General features: G+C 37.2%; 1 protein-coding gene across 1 annotated transcript; it reads right to left on the reverse strand.

Moving 5' to 3' along the window:
• Nucleotides 1-4,614: 4,614 nt before the first annotated feature.
• On the reverse strand, nucleotides 4,615-5,692 carry LOC111522538 (olfactory receptor 4F6). Its single transcript, XM_023186634.1, has 2 exons — nucleotides 5,248-5,692; nucleotides 4,615-5,099 (listed from the first exon to the last, which is right to left on the reverse strand). Exons 1-2 carry the CDS (start codon nucleotides 5,690-5,692, stop codon nucleotides 4,615-4,617), a joined length of 930 nt encoding a protein of 309 aa, XP_023042402.1.
• Between the last annotated feature and the right edge of the window lie 4,545 nt (nucleotides 5,693-10,237).

Consider the following 10,237-nt stretch of genomic DNA (forward strand, 5'->3'; position numbering starts at 1 on the left):
GTGGATTTTTAACCTTAGGTGTAATCACGGGTCTCTGTCCATGGTTCTTAATGACCATTGGTTTACAACAAGTATTGATCAATTGATCAACAAGCAATGATCATTGGGTTACAACAAGCATGCTTGTTTTACTTGCTTATCCCCTTTAATTTCCATTCTGAATCCCTTTCTCTCAAAGACAGCCATTCTCGTGTTTTCTAAGCACGTCATGCTGTTCTGTTATCATGAAACATGTAGTATTGTTTGTATGCATATACATATAAAAGAGTATTCTACATCTCATTCTAATTCTTCTTTTCCACTTATCTCATGTTGCTATATGTACATCTAGTATCTCACTTCTAAATACCACAGAGCATTCCATGGTGGGTATGCATCACTCTCTGACTTTCTGAGTACCCTGATCACCCCCAAGATTTTCAGGGTCACTGATTGGATTAAGCAGGTATTGGACCTTGCTTCTAACTTCAACCCTCACATACCAACAGTGTTAATATTTAGCTAGAAGACACCAGTGTAATAATACCAGTTGTTAAAAATTTAAAATACTTGCACACTGGTTAGAATGTAACCACTGTCACAAGCCTCTTGAGGTTTCATCTGCTTCCAAGTTGCTTCCTCAGAACTCCTCATGAATCAGTTACTAAAAGTTACTGCCTGGAACAGCAGGAGTCTGCAGGATCTTGCTCCAACTCTGGGACCAGGATCTGTTCTGATCGCTGCAGTTGTTTAATATTTTGAAGATCATATCTTCCCTATACTAAAACCAACACTGCCATGGGCACCTTCCACACCGTCTCCCTGGAGATAGCAATGAAATGATCATGTGTTTTAAAGCATTATGAGGCATTCATAATGCTTCTCACTAGCAAAAATATTCTCACTAGCAAAAACTGTTTGAGCTAGTGAGAATTATTTTATTAATCACTGTTTTGTGGCATGGAAAAAATAATACAAATAAAGCAAATGACTGATCTAAATTAGTGAATAGTTCCAACCCTAGAAATTATATCAAAGTGGGGACACAAAGACCTGTTCTTCTCCATAGTCCTGAACCCCAGACTTAGGGGTTAAAGAGCAGTCATTAATTCATCCATGTTGCTGTGCTAGCAATTACACATCAAAGATTCGTGACAAAATATTCAAATGCCCACTCATACAGAACCAGGCCAGAGGGTGAAATATACAGGCACTAGGAACTGGCTAAGGGGATTATACTGCCAAAGATTCTCCAGTGAGAACTCCTAGGTAAAACTAACCATAAATAGACAAAGGTTTGAAATAAAAACATCAGTTCTGAAGTCGTAAGACTAGGAAACTCAAAAAGAGAGGCCAAGAGTTCCACCTGTATAGAAGCAAAATGTAACTGAATCAAAGAAGGTGCAAGAGAAGAGAACGTAGAATAATCATGTACACAGCTTGCCTTTACAATCCAACTATGGTAGGATGGAGTTAAAATGAACCCCAAGAAAAATCTATATGCCAAGAAAATCTCTACCCCAGTCATACCCCCAAGAAAAATCTGTTATATACTCAAATTACAACAAACCATCATCAATCCCACAGATAACTTGGGGGGACTTAATGAAGAAGAAAGAATACAGATGCCATATGTAACATGTAAGAAGTCACTTCTATCAAGATCAAATAATAAACCAATTGAGCAAATTTAACATCACTAGTGATGCTGTGTGGATATTATGTACTCCCTGATATCATGTGATTAGAAGATCTTTTCATCTTTTGGGTATTCTTTTCAAAAATCCAAAACCCATGTATAACTGTAATAAAAAATATCAGACAAACTCAAATTGAGGGACATTATACAAAATATCTGACCTATATTCCTCAAAGATGTGACACCATGAAAAGCAAGGTAAGACTGAGAAATTGTCACAAACCTCAGAGGAGATGAAAGAGACATAATAGCTAAATGTAATGTGATATCCAGGATTGGATTCTGGAACATAAAAAGACATTAATGGAAAAAACTGGTGAAATTTGAATAAAGTCTAGAATTTAGTTTACAGTAATGTATTATACCAGTGATGATTTCTCAGTTTTGGAAAATGTACCATGAAAATACAAGGTGATAGCATTAGGGGAAATTGAAACTTGGTAAGAGGCATATGGGCACCCTCTGGACTATCTCTGTAACTTTTCTGTAAATCTAAAATTATTCCAAAATAAAAGCCTTATTTTAAAACAATCCAAAGGTTCAGAAAAAGAAATGTAAAATAGGACTGAATAGATTAAGTGAAAACCATGCTTGAAGATTTGTTGTAACTATTTGACAGTCACTCAAGATACAAGGTGAATAATATCTTATGTAAGTAAAAAATTAACAGTCCAGTGGGAACACCAGAGTTATCAACTAAGAAAATATGTTCTAAAATGATAGAAAACAGCAGAAGACCAGGAGTCTGTCAGTCTGGGTTCTAGGGTCTAGATTTGGATCTTCCATACACTACTTTTAGCACTTTCTTTTCTAGTAGTCCAGAGTTTCCAAAATGAGGAAGGACTAAAATTATTTATAATTTACTTTAAAATTCAAAAACTCTATTATCCTACTAAGTAACTACACGTGCTGTCAGTGCCAATGTATCTTTCTATACTCTGTATGATGCAGGAGCTGGCACTCTGCCAACTTTCTCTTTTTTCTTTTCAGTTTCTCCTTGCTTGAACTCACCATTAGGGATACTAGAGGGAAGTTGAAAGGTTGGAGATGGAAAAAGGGACTTCCTTCTTCCTGTTTGCCTCCTCTCTGCTTGCTGTGCCTGTCAGCATCACCCAACCACACTCATCACCTCAGCAACCTTGGTTGTTTTCCAAAGCAGCAGCTGAATCCAGTTAGGTATTCTGATGCTAGAGGAGCTCTGCTCCTCACACCCTCACTCAGGAACACCTGCACCAGCCAGTGGTGCCTCTTCCTCAGGGGTGTGTCATGACCAACAGGCCTCCTCTAAGCTGAGAGGCACTAGCACCAGCCAGGCAGCATCCGCCTCCACTCAGATATTTGAGTTTCACCTCCACAGGTTCTTCCTCCAAGCTTTAAGGGTTTGGGGCTTTTTATTTATTTAAGTCTCAGTAGTTCTAACCTCTTTCCTTTGTTTTCCCTTTTCTAGGAGTGAAAGCTGCTTCCCACAAATGCTACATTTTTATCTCAAAGTTCAGTTTTTTCAAATAACTAGTTAACAATTGTCAAAACTAAGAAGTTACAATTTTAAAGATCTAATTGGCTTTTATTAGTGATTCCAGAATTGGGCAATACTTTGTTCTATCAAACAGAATGAGTATTCTCAATGAGCTGAGCAGAAGAGCTTGGCTTTATAGGCAGAAAAAGGCTGAAGACAGCAGAATCAGGGACAAAAAACAGACTGGCCTTTTTAAAGATACTTAAAACAGAAGAGACTTTTGTATTATACTGTCTCAGGCTGACTGTAATGTGGGTTTTCTTTTGGCGGGGTTTGAAAATGGCTAATTTTGAAGTTTAGTCTGATTACGTGGCACCTAGCACAAGTGACTCTCTTCTGGTTTGCCTGCTGTATTAGTTCATTCTACACTGCTATAAAAAAAATACCCATGACTTGGTAATTTATAAAGGAAAGAGATTTAATTGACTCACAGTTCTGCATGGCTGGGGAGGCCTCAGGAAACTTACAATATGTTGGAAGGCAAAGGGGAAGCAAGCATCTTCTTTGCAAGGCAGCAGGAGGGAGAGAGTGCAAACGGGAAATGCCAGTAGTTTATAAAACCATCAGATCTCGTGAGACTCACTCACTATCACAAGAACAACGTGGGGGAAACCATGTTGTTCCCATAATCCAATCACCTCCTATCAGGTTCTTCCCTTCACACGTGGGTATTATAATTCAAGATGAGATTTGGGTGAGGTCACAGAGCCAAACTATATCACCTGTTTGGCTGGGGCCTAATACAGGAGGCTAGCCCAAAACAGTAGCTCCCATAAAATTTATTTAACACAAATTCATACTTAGTTAATTCTTTATACCAAAATTCCCCTTTAAAAAAAAAAAAAAAGCAACAGTGTACTTTCTCTTTACTGGACTTTGAGAAAAGATTAGAAAATAAATAGCTAACAGATAATGAGCTGAAAAAATAAAAAACAACTTTAGTAAATAAATAGCTAACAGATAATGAACTGAAAAAAATAAAAAAATACTTAGCTACATAGTAAGACAAATCATTAAGTCTAGTAAAAATTAACCTTTATCTTTAAAGCAAGATAGTCTACCTTAAATGGAAAAAACTAGAAAATGAGTAATAAACCACATACTGACATTCAAAATGAATTGTTTAACATTTAGAGTAATTCTATTTGACACTATATATAGGTAGGAATGTTGGTGAGATAAAGTAACCACACTCTTTAATCTTTAAATCTCTTATATAAGCAAGAAATTGATATCACAATTCAATTTGGGAAGAAAAAAATGACAACACAACACATGCTAGTAGAAAGTGATATTCTGGTTAAATTTAACATAACTTAACTTAGCACATATCTGTCTGAAATTCTAGTATAATTTGCCTTTTTGTATATTCTTGATACATTTAAGAGATTTTACTTTCACAAATTTTACTTTTACAATTTTACTTGTAATTCACAAGCTGAGACCATAGTCTTCTCATTGCCACCTTCATCTCTTTATTCCTAAAAGTATAGATGACTGGATTTAAAACAGGAGTGATAACTGCATCAAAGATGGCAAGGAATTTATCCAGATGTGATGTGGGAAATGGGAAAATATAGAAAAAGATTAATGGCCCAAAGAACAAAACCACCACAGTGACATGAGCTGACAGCGTAGAGAAAGCCTTGAATATACCACCCGAAGATTTTTTCTGAACAGTCACCAAAATAAAGATGTAAGAGATTATGAGAATTAAAAAAGAAGCCAGAGAAATAAATCCACTATTGGCAGTAACCATGAATCCCAATGTGTAGGTCTCTATGCAAGCCAGTTTGATAAATCGAGGAAGATCACAAAAGAAACTATCTAATTCATTAGGGCCACAGAACGGCAGGTCTACAACAAAAGCCAACTGAAACACTGAGTGAATAATACCTATAATCCTAACCCTAAAGCGTTGTTTTAAGAACAAAATCCTGACACTTACATCAATGTATAGACTAAGAAGCTAGTTAAATAACTTATCTTAGTTTCCGTGAAATACTATTCAGCCATTTATAATATTAAGATCTATCTAAGGTAGATCTAATCCAGGAAATGACTAAAAACAAAATGCACCTTTGTGGGCTCATGATGGTCAGGTAGTGGAGAGGCTTACATATGGCCACATATCGGTCAAAGGCCATGACTATAAGCAGCACCATCTCAGTGCCCCCAACTGCATGGATAAAGAAGATCTGAGCCACGCAGCCCCCAAAAGAGATGGTTTTGTGCTTCCTGAAAAGGTCATAAATCATCTTGGGAGCTGTGGAGGAGCAAAATACCAAATCGATGATGGAAAGGTTGCCCAGCAGGAAGTACACGGGGGACTGTAAACGAGGGTCAGAGGTCACAGTTAGCACAATCAGGAGGTTTCTCATCAGACTTGACACATAGAACACTGAAGAAAAGAGGAAGAGGAGGAGCTGGATCTTCCACGAATTGGAGAGTCCCAGGAACACAAACTCAGAGACCACAGAATGATTGGCTTCATCCATTGCCTCTGTCGGCTGTGACGACTCTCATGCTACCTGAAAGAGCAGAGTAAGGAGAAACTTTGATTTAGGACAAAAAGCATTGATGTTGGCAAAATCACGAGCAATTCATATGTTGTCGGAAAACTAGACAAGGGCTAATATATGCCTTTGGAGACAATTTCAGTCACAAAGCAACTCATATTCCTCTATCATAAATTTTGTCACCAGAAAATACATTGCACAGAATAAGAACTCATTTACTTACTTGAATGGATACCTTTGTTTTATTTTTAAGTATTGTTTATAGCCATATCTCAGATATAACTATAAGATAAAGACTTTGCATAAAGTATGTGAAATAGTTAAGTGACAGTGGGTTTCATAACTTCGGCATCCTTGATATACATATTTATTTATTTATTTATTTATTTATTTATTTATTTATTTATTTATTTTTGAGACAGGATCTTGCTCTGTCACCCAGGCTGGAGTGCAGGGCATGATCACAGCTCACTACAATCTGCCTGCAATTCCTGAGTTCAAGCAATCCTCCCACCTCAGCCTCAACCTCCCAAGTAGCTGGGACTACAGGCACATACCATAACACTTGGCTAATTTTTGTATTTTTTTGTAGAGATGGGGTCTCGCTGTTTCCTAGACTGGTCTTCAGCTCCTGGGCCTAAGTGATCCTCCCACCTCAGCCTCCCAAAGTACTGGTATTACAGGCATGAGCCATCATGCCCAGCCCTCAATATACTAATATCATTTATATGACCATATTGGCAAGTTCTTTCAATATTAATATGCTTTTTTAAGGCCTGGAGATGTAAATTTCTAATATCTATAAATTGAGAAGATAAGGTGAATTACCTATAAGAAGGCAAGAACTATAGGAGTAGAGGATGCCAGATCATGGCACAAACCATGAATGCTAGAAAAAGTGACACAATTATGGGTGCTGTTAAGGAGATTCTAAGAGAGATTATTTCCTGAGGGAGGAAAGAATGTGAGACATTAAAAAAGGCAATCAGAACGAAAGTGATGAGTTGTAAATCTTAAGTAAAGGAGAACAAGAAAGAGTGAAAATATCAGAAAATTTAGAAACTTTCTGTCTACTTTAACTGCCCATTAAAGTCTCTGTCTAGCTTTAAATGAGATATTTAACCTCATTCATAAATAAACACATACTAAAATAGTAAGACACCAGTTGTTTCATCAGTTTGGCAGATATGCAGACATTTGAGAAAAGTCAGAGCTTGGTAGGAAATGGAAAAATAGGCTGTTTCATAACTGGTGATGGGGAAGTAAAATGAGAAAACATTTGCCAATTTGGAAACATCTTCTGAATTTTTATATTCTCATATACTTTGACTCGGTTCTATTTTGGGGGCAGGGAGGAAAACCCTTGAATATACCTACGTGTGCATATGAACAAAGTGGACAAAGAAATAGCATGTCTTTGTTATTTTTGCTAAAGCATTGCTTTGTTTGTTTGTTTGTTTTGTTTTAGTTTTTGAGATGGAATCTCACCCTGTCACCAGGCTGGAGTGCAGTGGTGCAATCTCGGTTCACTGCAACCTCTGACTCCCTGGTTTAAGTGATTCTCCTGCCTCAGCCTCCCAAGTAGCTGGGATTACAGGCATGCGCCACCACACCAGGCTAATTTTTGTATTTTCAGTAAAGACGGGGTTTCACCATATTGGCCAGTATGGTCTCGATCTCCTGACCTCATGATTTGCCCGCCTCAGCCTCCCAAAGTGCTGGTATTACAGGCATGAACCGCCACGCCTGGCCTAAAGCGTTGTTTTAAGAACAAAATCCTGACACTTACATCAATGTATAGACTAAGAAGCTAGTTAAATAACTTATCTTAGTTTCCGTGAAATACTATTCAGCCATTTATAATATTAAGGTAGATCTAAATATACTGAGGATAGATAGAAGAGAGGTTGTCAGTTGCCTGCACTACGTCATTCCCTCTGGACTTAAAAATAAATTAGTCAAATAAAATAATAAGTAGATAGAAAGTGTCTAGATTGATACACAAAAACCTGTTAATAATTATCTCCAAGGGGTGGGATTGAGACAGTAATGAAGGAAAAGATAACTTTTACGTTTCACTTTGTGCTCTTACTAGCTTACATGTTTGCAGTGAGCACACATCAATTTCACTCTTACAATAAGGTAAATGTTTTCCAAAAATTACACAATTAGTGTCTTCAGAGTATCCACAGATATTACCGTAATCTAACCCTCAAATTAAGATAAGAATCAAAGCTACTCCCAAAATATTCACTAACTTTGTTACTTCACTTCTCCCTACACCTTATACACTCTGAGCTAAACTACTTCTTTTTTGCCGGACATGTTCCCAAAAGGCATTTATTCTTCACACACACATACACACACACACGCACTTCAGTTCATGTCTTCACTCCACATTCTTCACTCAGCCTACATGCCTTTGTCATCATTACATCTCTCTAATTTTTCCTATTTTCTTTAGTACCCACTCTGTCTAATTCCTTTCTCCGTGAAGTCCTCTTTGATACCCTTACCTTTATATACACTAAATGGAAATAAGTCTTGTTTATGCTGTGGTAACCAAACCGAAAACCTTTGTACTAATAGTGTGCTAAGAATGATCTAACAAAGAACATTATTGAATTTCTGATCATTGTAAATAATGTGTCTTCAACATGTCTTCAAAGTATCCTTTTCAGACTTTTGCATGATAATAGTATAAATGGCATTTACATTCATAAAGGGCAACTCAGCTTGGAATAAATTAAGTTCCTTTCACACTGATTATCATCAGCACCCTTCCCACTGAAGCAATTTATTTAAGTGAATGATTAAATTCTAAATTGCTCCCCTAGAAGCTGAAAGGTACTCTATCAATGTCTCCAATTTCCACTCACTCCTAAAACCATTTTAATTTTTACACAAGACTTTTGTTTTATTTGTAAAATAACACTTTTTTATTTTTATATATAAGATTGGCAAAGATTTATATTAGATTATTCCCAGTGTTGCTAAAAATTTGGAAAACAGGTTTGTCCGCTCCTTGTTGGTATTACTGCCTTCTAGCCAGTCTGTCGTGTTCTATCTCTATTTTAAACTTAAGGTCTTTAGGTATCACACTTTGTATTAGTCCCCACTGAACATTTTTTTTAAAGCAGGGCAGAATAGTTGTTTAAATCTGATCTTTTCCATAATAACAGAGTTAAGCTCTCCACTTAGCTCACTCCTACAAAAGGAAAACAGGTTATCAGTGATGATAAGCCACTCAATCCCAGCGTGGCTTTGTAGTGTTCTGAATCTCAGGATTGTGTTTAACACAGAGCACCGACCTCTCCCACACTCCTGCTGTTAAGCCTAGAATGTAAGAAAAGAAAGATACTTCAAAGATCATCTACTGATCAACTCATTTACTCCTCTGCTCAGGTTGCTCATCCCTGTGCTGCCCAACATAAATAGGAAATGAATTAAAGTCATGTGAGCTAATCACCAATCCAAATAAGGATGATAATTCTAATGATTTTTAAGTAGATCAGTGTTTGAAGTCTCTCAGATAAAGATGGATAGAAATTGCTCAGGACACCACTCAAAATACGAAACAGATGGACGGGAATGGGCACTGGAGCTGCATGCTCCCAAAATTACTGTTCTTACCTCCATCAACAATACAGCAAGCCTTGTAGAAGTCTGTTGTTATGACTTGAATGAAACTTTGCTAACGATTGTAAAATTCTTTCATTTTAGGGTTAAGAAAACCAACGTACAAAGAGGGTAAATGACTCTGCTAAAGCTACAGAACAAGTTGGTGGCAAATCCAGAATATGTTTGACTTTTGGCTTCCTTAGTACAGGTTATTTCTACTACATCGTGTTTCTTTTGCTGTGATGGTCTTTGTGTACTGTGTGTGGCCCAGGAAACCGTAACATACCAAAACTAGTTTGTTTAGCATTGTCTGCTTGCACTGTACTCAAATTTTCCACTCTGGCTTTATTATTTGCCTGGAGACCCACACACGACACATCTGTGCAAATGTCACTGGAATAACCTTTCCAATACTGAACATGAAATCATGACTTGACTCTACTCATTGAGATGTGTTCTATATTTCGGTTGTTAGTTAATCTGCTGCAATTTTCCTGTTGAATAACACATAATTCATTACTCCTAGTTGATTAAATTCTCCCTCTCACTGTTCTGTGTGTTTCCACTTAAAGTTCTGATTGCCATCAAAGACCGTTTCTATCCGTTTAACCTACCTGGACCAATGTTGAAATAGAGGATCACAAAACGCAGAGCTCACTGACATTATGATCATCACTTGGCATAAAAAGTCATGTGTAATACCTCCATAGGGGGAAAGGGAGCTAATTAGCAGCACAGAAAAGTTACTTAAATGTTGCTGTAGAGACCTGGGATTGCCATCCTGAGTACATCTGGCCAAGGGAATTAATTCTGTGCCATCCACAGAACTTTGGCCACAGCAATTAAAGGGAAAAGCTGGCAATGGGTCACTTGAAGAGAAGGAAGAAGAGAAACTATGGACCT

Source organism: Piliocolobus tephrosceles, chromosome 6 (genome assembly GCF_002776525.5).
Source record: "Piliocolobus tephrosceles isolate RC106 chromosome 6, ASM277652v3, whole genome shotgun sequence".
In the NCBI taxonomy this organism is placed as follows: domain Eukaryota; kingdom Metazoa; phylum Chordata; class Mammalia; order Primates; family Cercopithecidae; genus Piliocolobus; species Piliocolobus tephrosceles.

Bases quoted from the DNA above. Each gene is read 5' to 3' on its own strand.
- LOC111522538 (XM_023186634.1), bottom strand. From the start codon at position 5,692: ATGGATGAAGCCAATCATTCTGTGGTCTCTGAGTTTGTGTTCCTGGGA. The intron at 5,100-5,247 runs GGATTAGATCTA...GCTTTAGGGTTA, and splicing joins TTTGTTTTTAGTCATTTCCT to GGATTATAGGTATTATTCAC.